At 38.3% G+C, this 15,634-nt stretch overlaps 1 protein-coding gene across 5 annotated transcripts in view; it reads left to right on the top strand.

Moving 5' to 3' along the window:
- LOC110831603 (WD repeat, SAM and U-box domain-containing protein 1) overlaps window positions 1-15,634 on the top strand; it is a 195,203-nt gene that overhangs the window by 152,818 nt on the left and 26,751 nt on the right. For 3 of the 5 annotated variants that reach the window (XM_087360836.1, XM_087360835.1, XM_087360838.1), the window contains 2 exons: window positions 14,423-14,621; window positions 15,254-15,425. In XM_087360836.1, the coding sequence (XP_087216962.1) occupies window positions 14,503-14,621; window positions 15,254-15,425 (291 nt within the window). In that variant the 5' untranslated portion in view covers window positions 14,423-14,502. Of the gene's footprint in view, window positions 1-13,569; window positions 13,729-14,114; window positions 14,138-14,422; window positions 14,622-15,253; window positions 15,426-15,634 lie in introns of those variants that run through there. The other 2 variants (XM_087360834.1, XM_087360837.1) reach the window with 2 other exon arrangements.

Here is a 15,634-nt window from a genome sequence, read left to right as displayed (position 1 = left end):
CACGAGATTGATCCGCATTGGAATTTGTTACGCGACATTTGTTTAGGTTTTGTTGGTCTGATTCTAAAGATTGATGTTTTATGAAGATCAGAGATTAAATCGAAGCTCGTCAATTTTATAGAATTAATTCATCCTGCAAATATAATAAATTCATTGCATAACATGTCTGTATGCCATTGTGTCTAATTAGAATGTTTCTTGAATAAATTTTTTGGATATTATCTAATCCCTATCTCCGGAGATAGGGATTAGCTCTATCTAGTGGGCCCAACTGTGTAGGAACTTGAAGACGGAGATAGAGTCCCATCTCCGAAACGTCGTTTTACGTTTTATATTTACTAGACGATTGGATAATATCCAAGGAAATTTTTATTTAAATGACTTCAGAACCTGAAGACGGAGATAGAGTCCCGTCTCCGAAACGTCGTTTTACGTTTTATATTTACTAGACGATGGATAATATCCAAGCAAATTTTTATTCAATTGACTCTTCAGAACCTGAAGACGGAAATAGAGTCCCATCTCCGAAACGTCGTTTTACGTTTTATATTTACTAGACGATGGATAATATCCAAGGAAATTTTTATTCAAATGACTCTTCAGAACCTGAAGACGGAGATAGAGTCCCATCTCCGAAACGTCGTTTTACGTTTTATATTTACTAGACGATGGATAATATCCAAGGAAATTTTTATTCAAATGACTCTTCAGAACCTGAAGACGGAGATAGAGTCCCATCTCCGAAACGTCGTTTTACGTTTTATATTTACTAGACGATGGATAATATCCAAGAAAATTTTTATTCAAATGACTCTTCAGAACCTGAAGACGGAGATAGAGTCCCATCTCCGAAACGTCGTTTTACGTTTTATATTTACTAGACGATGGATAATATCCAAGAAAATTTTTATTCAAATGACTCTTCAGAACCTGAAGACGGAGATAGAGTCCCATCTCCGAAACGTCGTTTTACGTTTTATATTTACTAGACGATGGATAATATCCAAGAAAATTTTTATTCAAATGACTCTTCAGAACCTGAAGACGGAGATAGAGTCCCATCTCCGAAACGTCGTTTTACGTTTTATATTTACTAGACGATGGATAATATCCAAAAATTTTATTCAATTGACTCTTCACCATCGTCAAGAAGTTTTAGATTTGATATAGAATGTTTCTGATTCCTCTGTTTTCCGATATGTAAGAAATCGCGAGGAAATATACATTTATATTTTCATTGCAACGTCTTTACTGTTGTTAAGTCTTATCAAAAATTATATCTACTAAATTAAGTTCAAGTCCTATTACAAATACTCATGACACAGAAGGGAAATACATGCAGAATTTTGATCGAATAACCTGAATAGTTCACTTGGAAGAGGACAGACCCTGTCATAATATGGATCGTCGAAAAATAGGATGTAAACTGTGTTGACTGGATTCAGCTGGCTTTGAATAAGGTCCAGCTACAGGCTCCATAACAATATGAATTACTATCAGCATCTCAAGTAAGACTTTCATGGAGTTAATTATCGGCCACGTCTGTTTGAAACTTTTTTCACTGATGATATTTACATAATTGGTAAGCGGTGTCTTACCATCTCTCTGCAAGATAGGCTATCTAAATCCAGTAAACATGTTTGTCGGCGTTATGATGTTTCTCGGTGCATAATTCGCCAATAGATAGGTCGGATATGATAATCTTATGTTCTGCCCTCCCCGATCTCCTGACTTTAGACTGTACGTCTCTATTAATTTTCGAATGGATGTGGTATTTCAGGCAGGAGCCACACATTCCGGGAATGTGATGTATTGAAGCTCTGTGGCTGTTGGCACTACGCGATGATATTTTCGAGAGAAATCATCGTTGTTACAAAGACAACCCCTTTCAGAGTGCCACGAATTAGCATGAGTGGTACTGGAACAGTTAGTAACCATCACGTTACTCATTTTGTCAGTTCTGCGACAAGTTTCAGAAGTCCAGCTTCAACTGGCGAGGGAACTTAAGTGAAATGAGTTGTAGGTCAGCAGCTTCTAGAACAGTGGTATTCAACCTGTGGTACGCGTACCCCCGGGGGTACGCGAAATTTAAAAAAAAATATTATTTTGTGATAAACACTGAATAATCTGGGCCAGATTTAGGGTTAGCCATAGGAGAACCGGACGTAAGGACATTCGATTTGGGAACGCCATTTCTCTCTCTCTCTCTCTCTCTCTCTCCTTTATGCAATTGTTATCTGGGCGGCAGAAACAAGCTCAGTCATCTCATTAACAGGTCTGAACCACATTAATTAATAATTGATAAAATATTTGAACATATTATTTTGCTTTGCTGAAATACCTTTGTTCCTTTATTAATTTTTATATGGTAGACAATAATGTATTTGTTGTATAATAGCTTTATTTTCCCTTCTCTCATTTAAAACGTATTATTTAATACATTATTTTGGATGTAATTTATTTAATTTATTTTGGATGTAATTTATTTAATACATTATTTTGGATGTAATTTATTTAATTTATTTTGGATGTAATTTATTTAATACATTATTTTGGATGTAATTTATTTAATTTATTTTGGATGTAATTTATTTAATACATTATTTTGGATGTAATTTATTTAATACATTATTTTGGATGTAATTTATTTAATACATTATTTTGGATGTAATTTATTTAATTTATTTTGGATGTAATTTATTTAATTTATTTTGGATGTAATTTATTTAATACATTATTTTGGATGTAATTTATTTAATTTATTTTAGATGTAGATTATATACTATGTATAACTTGAATTATACACCAACAACTTTGGGGGTACAAAGTTGAAGAGAAATTATATCTGGGGACACGCTAACAAAAAAAGGTTGAATATCGCTGCTCTAGAAAGTAGCTAATGTCTCTGCCCGGAACGATCTCAGAAATTTAAATAGATTGGGGAAAACTATAAAAAGGAGCATTATTTACCTGCCAGTGAATCCTTCCATTTGTAGCAGGGTTGTGTACTAAAGTGCGTATCTGCCTTTGGACACCGATTATTTCGAATTGAATCATTTCGGGAATTACTTGATACAGAACGGTGATTTAAGATTCTAGATAGGCATAAGATGTTTACCAAATAAATGTTAATCTTAGATCCATCTCATGAACCGTAACTCGTGTGTTGCTGTAAGCAAGCAGCTCAACTAGATTTTTAAAACGTTAAAATGTTTTGATTACCTCATCCCGGTCGAATGAGTAACATGATTGCTCCGTATTTATTTTTTTATTTAGTGTTCTGTCTGACGACAGGTCCATATGAACAGGATCCTTCCATCCTTTTCTCGGACTGGGACCTGTTCATATACGTTCTTGGCAGATGATCCAGAAGTGGTTTGCCATTGCCTTCTTCTGTGTGTGAATGGAGTAATTGTTGGGATGCCACGGAGGAAAACTCCGTGTTGCCTAGACCACGGCCTTGCCCAACACAAGTTATAAATTCGGGCATCGAACCCGAGACCCCAGGATTACAAGGCCAGCGTTCTAACCGCTAGACCACCGTGGCTATGGTTTAGTTTATTAAAATGTATTTATTTCACTCATTGACTATGTGTATACGTCTTTTGGGACAGCCTGTATTACGAACAAGTGGTAGCTTTAATAATAACTGTCTTAAAAGACGATGTTTGATAAATTAATTTCAAATGTAAATTTAACTTAATTCCATCCGCTTCAAAGAGATGTTCTGAGAGCCCATTTGTAACAAATTGAACGACTCGGAATTGCTTCATATGAATGTAAATGGTGTGATTCTTCAGGCGCTTTCACAAGCATCTGTTGTATGTGTACAGGGTGTTCAGGAAATTTTTGATCTGTGGAAAATAAAATATTTTCGTACTTTTAAATGTACAGGGAGGTTCCGATTATCAGACATACCGTTTTATCAACTTTGTAATGGTGAAGTTCTCTTTAGGCACGGGGCTCAAGACTTCAACACCAATTAGACGAGATTTTCATGCATCCCTGTCGATTTAAATTAACCAAAATTATCTCCTTATTGTAGAGGTCACTAAGTCACTTAATTATCAGAATTGTAATTTCAACATTTATAATGAAATTAATAATCTTCTGTTAACCTTCCTTTTTCTCCGTCTATCCACGATTCTAACCCAAACTTGACTTCCCTTCTACTTCTCTTTGTATTAAACCTCTCCTGCGTCTGATTTCTCTCTGTGATGTACCTGGGAGAAAATACGAGTAAGTTAACGCGGAAGAAATTGAGAAGTTCAAACGCCACACGACAGAGGGCCGAAGGCTACAATTTCTACCGCGAGATGTCTCTCCTGCTGGCCGATGGGTGGGCGACCATTATCTGCGCCTACTGTAATAACTCATGTGAAAATCAAGGCAATCACCGATGCTGAAGGAAACAACGTGTGGTCTGTACGTATGAGCGATGCTCTCTCTCTCCAGGGAGTCCCTATTATTAGAGGAATTCCTTCGTGACATGGCCGACTTTATTGTTCTCTTCTGTCAATTCTGGTGGCCAGTGTTATGAAACAACGCCAGTGGGAGCCGTGTCCTTAAATGACGTGAATTATTACAAGCTTGGCCTGCAGTGTTCAAACTGTAATCTATATTTTGTTCTTGAGTACGTATAAACGTCGTACTTGGAATTGATATCAGACATTTTATTTTCAATAATGAACAAAGCTTTCAGATAATATTTCTCCATTACAGATGGCACGGACAGAAATACGGATGCAATGGCATTGAAAAAACAAACAAAGAAATTGTTCTCTGAAGGTTTGTAACAATGGTTGGTTCATTGCAGACTACCTTTTTATATTAGATACTGACCATTGTCTGAAGTTCATTTATTAAATTTTTGGAAGTTCTGATTTAGATACCAACCGTCGACACTAAACGAAAACAAAAATTAATAACAATTATCAGTATAATCACAACTTATCCGTACACAGGGGAGTACAGCCAACTCTTGAAATTGAAATAGGAAAGAATAGTTCAGGCAATTGCCAACTTCATAAAGAAAGGAGAATCCCATAATGCCTTTCCCATACCAAAAATGCGACCACGATATTGTTTACTAACTGTTTAGTATATATTTACCATTTATTTTTTATTTATTTAGTGTTCTGTCTGACGACAAGTCCATATGAACAGGATCCTTCCATCCTTTTCTCGGACTGGGACCTGTTCATATACGTTCTTGGCAGATGATCCAGAAGTGGTTTGCCATTGCCTTCTTCTGTGTGTGAATGGAGTAATTGTTGGGATGCCACGGAGAAACCGGGGAAGAAGCCCCCGGAGGAAAACTCCGTGTTGCCTAGACCACGGCCTTGCCCAACACAAGTTATAAATTCGGGCACCGCCGGGAATCGAACCCGAGACCCCAGGATTAACAAGGCCAGTGTTCTAACCGCTAGACCACCTCATCTTATTATTATTTAGTGTTCTATCTGACGACAGGTCCATATGAACAGGATCCTTCCATCCTTTTCTCGGACTGGGACCTGTTCATATACGTTCTTGGCAGATGATCCAGAAGTGATTTGCCATTGCCTTCTTCTGTGTGTGAATGGAGTAATTGTTGGGATGCCACGGAGAAACCGGGGAAGCCCCCGGAGGAAAACTCCGTGTTGCCTAGACCACGGCCTTGCCCAACACAAGTTATAAATTCGGGCACCACTGGGAATCAAACCCGAGACCCCAGGAACAGACTCATAGAATTTGAAGCCGAAACTCGTCTAAGTATATGTAATAATTTTTACCATCACAAATATCAACTAGTTTAACTTGTGTAAGGAAATGATCCCTGTTTACACTGAGAACAATACAACTAACCAACTAGATGGCTTACCGAACCCGAAGGTTCATCACCGAATTCACCAAACCCCTCGACCGGACCCCGTCCTGGGCCTGAGAACAATACAGAACCCATAAATACAGAATGCAATTATTGATTGTTAAAGCAGGTGGGACACATTGTTAACCATTGTGACTTTGTATTCCTCCAGAATGCAAAGAAAGCAGACAACAATTTCTTATTTTTCGACTAAGACCACCTGAAACTCCGCCACAACTTCAGAACTTCAACATCGACCTTTTACGATCGCAAGTCGATACTACGTATATGAGGTAATAAAAGAACGAGGGTTTAATCAACGCAATTAGTGTGGGCGTTGAGGTTAAACCTTATTTTCTTCATCGCTTTGAGTCGTGGTTGTACTACAGCTATATTTATCGGAATTTTCCTCTCCTTATCAGGTTCAGGCAACGTAATAACAATAGACGGACTCTCGTTAAATAATTAATATCTTGTTCTCAGTGTATTGTTTCCAGTTATAAGACAATGCAGTTCTTCTTAGCTTAAAGGAATTGTACAAAACACGTAATATTCTCAGTTTAAGTGATACGGTGCTCTTATATTTCGAACGCAATTCGTAATAATTAACCTTAAACAATGTATAATCTTGTAAAAACTGAGAAACTCTGCCCATCTACATTAATGAAGAGAAATGTTAGATAATATAGAGGGAGGATTAACATGCATGTATGAAGTTTCCGTCTACGTGTTCTTACTTTGTGATGAACTGGAGGAAATGTGTAAAGATGAGATCGTAGCTTGTTTAAAGTATATTCTCACCGTTCGTTTGGATGCACTGAGGAAATTCAAGTCAGGATGACCGGTTTCCAGGATGTTATTCTAGGTAACAACAATTCCGAGTAAACACGACGTTCCCTAAATACACTTGTTACACATTTTTGCCGAATGACCCTTCCTTATAGACGTATTTACGTCAAAAAATAACTGATAACCTCTAAACTGAGACGTTACATCACCAATGTGACGCGCAAATACGGAGAGTTCACTGAAAAATAATAACGCAACTGTCACATCCCGACTCGCGTCAGGAACTGCATGACTTACCGCCAGGCGTTAACAGCAGTTGCTCCTAAAATTGTTCACAGAACAGTGAAACTGTGTCTAACATCGTTTTATATAAGTATTAGTTTATTGTGAGTGGATATGTTTTAAGATACTGTTTAACAGCGTGCTTTTTTTTTTCCCCGTATGAATCGTATATGAAATGTGGGTCCGCCTAAAAGTGTCGGAGAAAATTTAATTTTAAATTTCCAGAGATTACAGTTCCGAGCACAACAGACATGCGTGAACTTAATTAATAAACGCTGGTCTGTTGGATCACTTTTGGACAAAAGAAACCTGCTAATGAAAAGCTGTATGTACGAGGTGCGATCGGAAAGGTTCAAGACTGCGCCTATAAAAACCCGTACACTTATCTCAGGTATTAAATTCATCCATCACCCTCGAAGTAGTTCCCCTGGGAGTGAACACAACGATCCCAGCGTCGCTGCCAAGCCTGGAAGCATCCCTGGAAATCTTTCTTTGTCAGCCTGTCAAGCACCATCTGCGATTCTGCCTGAATCTCTTCTATCGTCTCAAATCTCCTTCCCTTTAGCTGAATTTTCATCTTTGGGAAGAGGAAGAAGTCACACGGAGCTTAGAAAGGAAGTTGGGGTCGGTTCTTGCAAGATCTTTGAGCTCCTGACAAACGAGAAGTCGATTCTGCTTCTGGTCCTCAGACAGGATGCGTCGCATGTGGAGTTCTTCCTTTAGAATCAGCTGACAGGTCCCATAGCCTATCCCAACAATGTCGCACAAGTCGTTGATGGTACGACGTCGATCTTCGTGAATGGCCTGCCGAATCTTCGTAACATTTTCGGGCGTTGTGCTCGAAGATGGTCGTCCAGAACGCTCGTCATCATCATCGACAGAGGTTCGGCCATTTTTAAAACGTGAATGCCACACAAAAGTTTGTGCACGACCCATTGCGGACTCCCCAAATGCTTGCTTTAGCATTTCATAGGTTTCCGTAGCCGTTTTGGCGAGTCTTTGGCAAAATTTGATGCACACGCCATTCCGAAATCGCAGGAGGGTCGGTGTAATTCACTACCAAAACGCCCGTAACTAAGACATAAATGTTAATTCGATGATGCCGGCTGGCACACTGATTCACTATAAATGTAGGCCGCACCCCCTAGCGGCAGAAGCTCGTACTACATCCGGTTCGCCCTCTATTGACACAGTCTTGAAACTTTCCGATCGCACCTCGTAGTTCTTGCCGGAAGTCGGGAAGTGACAGTTGATTTCCGATTTTTTCAGTGAACGCACTGTATTATGAAGCCCCTCGTCACTAAACTTAAGTACTCTTACTGCTGGGTCGTATTAAAATGGTACGTGTAACTTTTGTTGAAACTCTGTGACTAGACATAAGCAATTCATTGCATTCGTCTGTTGTTGTCATGTAAACTTGTGTCTAATGATCCTGACATTTGGTGTCATAACCTTCGGACATTAAATGTCTAGAAATCTGCACTTACGAAAAAAAAAACAATTTTCAAGTCCAACAATTCTGAAGCTCGCTGTATGATCAATTTTCGTGCATCAAACTCTGAGGTCCAAGCTTATGAAGTCTTGGTCCACTTTACCTCAGTCGATAAAGTGGTTGGCTGTTATGTGTAGTCTGTGGCTCGATTCTTTCTACCATTACGTGCAGACTGCCCCTGAATCCCGGGTCTACTTTCAGATACTTACCCGAATACTTATCTGCGAGGAATTTAAATCTGGCCATCCAATTCCATCATGAATAAGGAACAACATTACAATTTCAATTATTAACGTAATTTAGTACTTTCGTTGTGCTTTGAAGAGCTCAGTCTACCTCATTTTGGTTCTGTGTAGGCTTGCTAGACTCCTTAAATCCTCTTTGCAGATAATTGAGCACAAAATGAGCTTTAAGACAACAGACAATAGTTACATCGCGTTATTATATATGTGCTTGTTTTGAATATATATGTAAGAGGGCTTCATTTCGGTAAAAGGATATGATACATTGTTTATTGCTTAAAGAGGGATGCTCAGACGAGAGAACAATGTGCCGAGAGGAGGGATGTTTGAATACAGGGCACATTTTCATTCGTTGTTAAGATGGAACGTGGGTGTGGAAATAATATGGAGATTAGAACATATAAATGGCAAATGCGACATCTCATTTCATGATGGTTAGCTAATGGGTTTAAAGTCGACTCAAATGCACTGGTTATTTTCAGTGTTAAACACATTAAATGTATTAAACTTAGCCTTAGTAAACTTGTTAAGTTCTTGTGGGTTAGAAAGTCGAGTCTTTTCTGTTACTGGTGAAAGATGGTCTTATCGACGTATTGGATCACCGAAATCTCCTTCGTGTGAATACGATGTGTCGAATCATGACGGTGTGACACTTAATCTTGTATGGATGAAATGTCGCTGTCAAGATAAATCCAACTTCAAGTTGTATTATGAGGTATGTTTTAATTTTTTGATATATTAAACAGTCGCAAATAACCAGTGTAGCTGAATCGACTAGCCTTAAACCGACAACCTAAACAATCTATCACGTAACATGTAATTTATCATAATTGGACCCACTGTTTTCAAAACAATGTGGAATGTGCTCTTTATTTGTTAAATATTTTCATTTATGTTCAGCTCGTAACTACATTTGGAGTTGTAATGTCACTAGAATTAACTTAGTGTTAAAAATTGCATTTTGTCGATTGGTTCACAGAATAATATAATGTTGATAATCGATCTCTCGAAAGAGCAACAGAGCTAAAACGAGATCGTGTCCATATGCAGGGTGACGTTACAAATTATGAAGTGTTCAATCTATAGACATTGTCCACAATCCAAACACTCTAACCGTCATATAACTGTCCGTTTTAAGAACACTTACAGGGCTGATCTTTTGCAAATTTCACGCACGATCAAACGCTCTGATGTTTCTGTTGGCTTTTACTAGATTTTCTGAACGAAATGCCTCCCGATACGAGACTGCTGAAGTGTTCAATAAAGAGGATTAGTTGACTTGCGAAACAAATAGGCTTACACAGTTTTCACAACACGAGAGTGGCTTATATCTACTAAGTTCTTGCAGAGGATAATATTAAAATGGATGAAACTTAAATTGAGTGGAGGGTGTGGACTGGATTTGTATGGCTCAATTAAGAACCGATAGTGAGACCTGGTGGACACGGTCCAATGAAACGAGATGAATTTTTATGACTAGCTGAGTGACTGTTAGCTTCTGAACAGGGGATCTATTCTATGGAGTTGTTGAAATTTAGTTTCTCGATTTCAGAGAACATAAAAGGCGCGAGTCTGAACACGAAATGTTGAGGAAAAGAATTTCATGTAAGAATAATTAAATAATTGGGCGATAAATGTATGATATTTCATAAAGAGGGACTCTGTGATTTGTGCGCATTTCTTAGTTTACCCCGTTGTTAAGATAGTTACATCTAAGAGGATACGATGGACTGTACATGAGAGTAGCATGGATAAATATTAAGAGCATGCAGACATTTTTGTGGCAAATTTTTGTAAAACTTTGGCTTGGAAAAGAATTGTTATAAAGCCTAGATTTCTGAATTGTGAGGAAGTGGGGTTCATAATTGTAATAGGCTTCGAATATATCATGTACAACAAGAATTGTAGACCTAATTTTTTTTGACGTAAATACGTCTATACGGAAGGGACATTCTTCAAAACAGCGTTAGGAAAATGTGTGATATCCATACCAACAATGTGTAAATATGGACCGACAATGGTCAGTTTTTATATGAACTCCTGCGTGCATAACAAAGCTTTACTCCTTTACCTAAGAAACTAATTGTTATGTCATATGTTTATTCGACATTGTTGTGTTTCATTACTGCCGTCAACAATCCGCTTTCGTTATTGCGGAAAGAGCTGAGCTGTGAATCGCTTGTAGAAGAAGTGCGTCGTAGACTAGATAATTTTGTGCTGGTAAAAACGTTTTAGAATATCACAGGTACTTATCTTATATAAGAATTATTAAGAAATCTGTGATATTGTCCTCCACTCTCTCCATTTTAGTTTTGATTAAATTGGTCATTGCGGGTGGACGTCGTGGTCTCTTACAATTGAACAAAGTTTGAGGTTAGGGATTCCTATTTATTATTATTGTTCATCACGTTAAGCGCCCGCCTCTCGAAAACTGTAAGAGATGGATCTGGACATATTGCGAACGAAATGCGTATTACCTCTTGAGCTTTCCATATCTGTTTTCAGATTTTATATATCACAAATGGTTTAGGTTCTACAAACATTTATTTATACAAACAAAGGCGCATCGCACTTCCCGCTACTACTGCGTTTGCGCAGTTACGTCAGATTCTCCGGAACAGTGGTTCCACTGTCAATTTTTCAATTCGTTTCAATTCCACTAAATTCTTTACGAGATTACAATGAAAGTTACTGGATTACTCAGAATTTCATTTGTCCCTAGCCCATGTTGTAGACCAAATAAACAAATGCATTTATCTCAGCAATCAAGTACTTCATGTAACCATGAAAGAAACTGAATTTAACGACACACTAATTCGTCCCTGTTGCAAGTCGCACAATAACATCAGTCCAGTTATTTAATTTTCAGACGTTGTACATCCTGATTGAAGTTTCTGATATGCGACTGGTATTATCTTTTAATGATAAAAGGATTCCGACCAATATGTGAAGAATCCTAAATTACACACCACGAAATGATATATTGCCCTCAATCCTAACAAGCTTACATGGGAAACTTTGGTTAATTCTCACCAAACTGTAAACTCATGTATATGAGTGATTAATTACGTCACAATCCCTGCGTGACCAATCTGGGATTTAAACCGAGTGGTTGGCACTCCTGTTTTGTATTCGAGGGGTCGCGGTTTAAAATTCCAACCAAGAGAATGGACGTCTTTCGTCAGTTCTTCCATGCAAATGCCAGGATAGTGCCTTAACTTAAGCCGGTTTGGACGCAGAGACTAGAAAGTAAATCCTTTATCCCTGCCGGAATCGAACCACGATCGCCCAGTTCGTATTCAGGCACTCTGCTGACAGAGTTACCCAACTCATGTTCCAATTTATTATCCATCAATAAGCATGTCATTTTGACTGCATGTAGGTTAGAGTCAGAGTTATGAGTTACTAAGATCGTCGATTAATAAACCACAAATAAATAAAAATATTTTCAATCAGCTAATCCTTTAAGATCCCGGTTGCTCGGTTACGCTGATTCCCGTTCTCAGGGTTCCCTTATGTCTTTTGTCACACAAAATCTAATTAAACACATCGTTTTCTTAATCTCGGTCAAAGAAATTGCAACTAAAATGCAAGTAGAAATGAAAGGAATGAGAAGGAAGGTTGATAACCAAGGTTATGGTATCTACGAGGTGCGATCGGAAAGTTTCAAGACTGCCCCTATAAAAACCCGTACACTTATCTCAGGTATTAAATTCATCCATCACCCTCGAAGTAGTTCCCCTGGGAGTGAACACAACGATCCCAGCGCCGCTGCCAAGCCTGGAAGCATCCCTGGAAATCTTTCTTTGTCAGCCTGTCAAGCACCATCTGCGATTCTGCCTGAATCTCTTCTATCGTCTCAAATCTCCTTCCCTTTAGCTGAATTTTCATCTTTGGGAAGAGGAAGAAGTCACACGGAGCTTAGAAAGGAAGTTGGGGTCGGTTCTTGCAAGATCTTTGAGCTCCTGACAAACGAGAAGTCGATTCTGCTTCTGGTCCTCAGACAGGATGCGTCGCATGTGGAGTTCTTCCTTTAGAATCAGCTGACAGGTCCCATAGCCTATCCCAACAATGTCGCACAAGTCGTTGATGGTACGACGTCGATCTTCGTGAATGGCCTGCCGAATCTTCGTAACATTTTCGGGCGTTGTGCTCGAAGATGGTCGTCCAGAACGCTCGTCATCATCATCGACAGAGGTTCGGCCATTTTTAAAACGTGAATGCCACACAAAAGTTTGTGCACGACCCATTGCGGACTCCCCAAATGCTTGCTTTAGCATTTCATAGGTTTCCGTAGCCGTTTTGGCGAGTCTTTGGCAAGAGATTCAGGCAGAATCGCAGATGGTGCTTGACAGGCTGACAAAGAAAGATTTCCAGGGATGCTTCCAGGCTTGGCAGCGGCGCTGGGATCGTTGTGTTCACTCCCAGGGGAACTACTTCGAGGGTGATGGATGAATTTAATACCTGAGATAAGTGTACGGGTTTTTATACGCGCAGTCTGGAAACCTTCCGATCGCACCTCGTATAAATTTTGTGATTGAAATTGTTGGTCACAACCACTTCTAGTTTGTTGAGGGGTAAGGATATGGAATATATTCGTGTACCTTCTTTCATATTTAACACAATGACTGACTATGTCGTATTTAGTTGATATTGAGAACCGGAAGTTACTTTACACGCCGTCATGGATTGAACTGTTACGTCTCATAACAGTTTGATTGAAATTTTTTGTTAGGTAACAGATGCAACAGAGGGAAGGGTCCATGTGCGCATTTCCGATCTGTTGCCGAAGCGCGCAAAGCTCGATTCTTTTATTTTCTAGCAGGGTCCGTTTTCGTATGATGCATGTGGTTTTAATGTTCAGTATGTGCTTTAATAGTTTTATGTTTGTTCTGTAGATGGCAAAGTTAATCACAACAACGATGCCCTCGCGTGTGAAATGTGTAAACTAGGTAATCGATAGGATCATCTGCGCTCGGAGATATCACGAATACGAACGAAGGACGGGAAGGGAGTGTGTGTAGTGTTCTACAATTTTACATAGATTCATAACTCGTAAATATTTAAAATAACAGGTACATAACCCTGGAGGCGTATTTTTTAAATACATTGCATATATTTATTGCGGTTTTGAGAAATGTCATTTAGTGTCCTATAATGGAATTGGCATCTTCGTTCAATACAGTGCTGGACTCCACTGTGTACACAAGGATTAACATATCGTCTACAAAAGGCACTGGGATTTCTTTCACGTCAGCATATCTCTCAATAAGCAGCATTAGTCCATGAATTTCTGGAAGTGATGAATTAAATAATCTGTAAATTACATTTCTTGGTCATACCACAAGGGTTGCACATTTTTGAGTGTGTGAAGTGATTAGTACATGTAGAGATACACATACATGCAGACATTAACTAACAAAATCAAATTCCTTTCACGTGCCTTCCTTGCCAGTGATATTATCTTCCATCTGTGGTGCAATGGTAAATCTTTGATCTGAAGATTATGCCTTTTATCTGATCACCATTCTGAAATCTAAGATAAAGTTCAGTGTGTGAATTACAACTTTTGTCTTGTATTTTTATCACTGTTACTTGTTAATAACAGTGTTTTATGTAGCCAACACCCAATTTATGAACTTGTCCAACCGATAGTATATAGCATATTTTATGCTGCCTTCTCCATTGCAGGATGTTAATTATCTTCTTGAGCTTTTATCAGATTTCCTGTTATGCAAATCACGATTTTTTTTGGTTTTGGTGTTTCAGTTTATTGCATCCTAAAACACTGCTGAATGTGTTCCCTGCCCTTGTAGTTTGTGGAGAGAAATCTCCAAATTTCAAACCACATGATTAGAATGATGTCGATTGGTGAAAGCATTGAAAGTCTGCAGACTCTGCAGGCACACTCAAGTGATGTGACATCCTGTGATTTTGGTGGGAATTTCTACCTTGCATCAGGATCAGGGTAAGTGAAATAAAATTAATGTTTCATGGCATAAACTCACGTTCTGCCTAGACATGTTTACTTACTACACATGATTGCACTTCCAGTATTAAAATTTGTTGATTCTGTAGACAAGATATCTTAAAATTTAGATAGAAATTTTGACAGTTTGTTTGAAATCTTAGTTGCCATATTTATGTACAGTATTATTTTCTTTTAATACATTTATAATTACTCTACTTTCCTCACCGTGATATATCACTGGGTAATACTTGATCTGTTTTATCTATTTTTATAATTGTGTGATTGCTTGGTTCCTTATGAAAAGTGGGTGTTACATTGGACAAGTATGTACCAAAATTAAATTAAACCAAAAAACATTTAGTGTAAATCCCCTGCACTACCAAAATTGATTGAAATCTGTTAATTAATTTTAAACATGAAATATGCAGGTATTGAATACCTCCCCTATGTGTGTTCAGTTCATAACCACTGATGTACTAAGCAACATCCATTTCACATTGCATTTTTAGACGATCTAATAGTTATTTAGTGTAATTATTGAACCAGGCTGCCTTCTGTAAAGTTTGTATTGAATGGTCCCACCAATGAGACGAGAAGAACACAACTTCTAAAAACAATGAATGTTGCAGAGATAAAACCGTCCGAGTATGGGAGTGGAATGTTGGGGAAGGGTACGTAGACATGTCATACTCTCCGCTGACTGGCCACAAATATGGCGTGACGTGCATCCGATTCTCGCCACAAGGGACCATGTTGGCAACATCATCTATAGATGGCTGCACCATGCTCTGGAATGTCCGTGTAAGCATCTGATGTTATTATAAGGAACAAACTGTATTATAATATCATATTCACCCAAATGTAAGATTACAATGAATATAAACGACCACTATCAACGGTACTTGTACAGACCCAACAAATTTCTTCCCTGTTTTTCTATAAGCACTCTTCTTTTACCTGTGTCTGTACCTTTTCTAAATTATTCTGTATATATTCTTGCATTTGTTATC

The sequence above is a fragment of the Zootermopsis nevadensis genome, unplaced genomic scaffold (assembly GCF_977971745.1).
Source record: "Zootermopsis nevadensis isolate Lab colony 2312 unplaced genomic scaffold, Znev_1.0 Znev_ptg000050l, whole genome shotgun sequence".
Classification (NCBI taxonomy): domain Eukaryota; kingdom Metazoa; phylum Arthropoda; class Insecta; order Blattodea; family Termopsidae; genus Zootermopsis; species Zootermopsis nevadensis.
The sequence above is the reverse complement of the archived record's forward strand: the minus strand, read 5'-3'. Positions and strand labels throughout refer to the sequence as shown.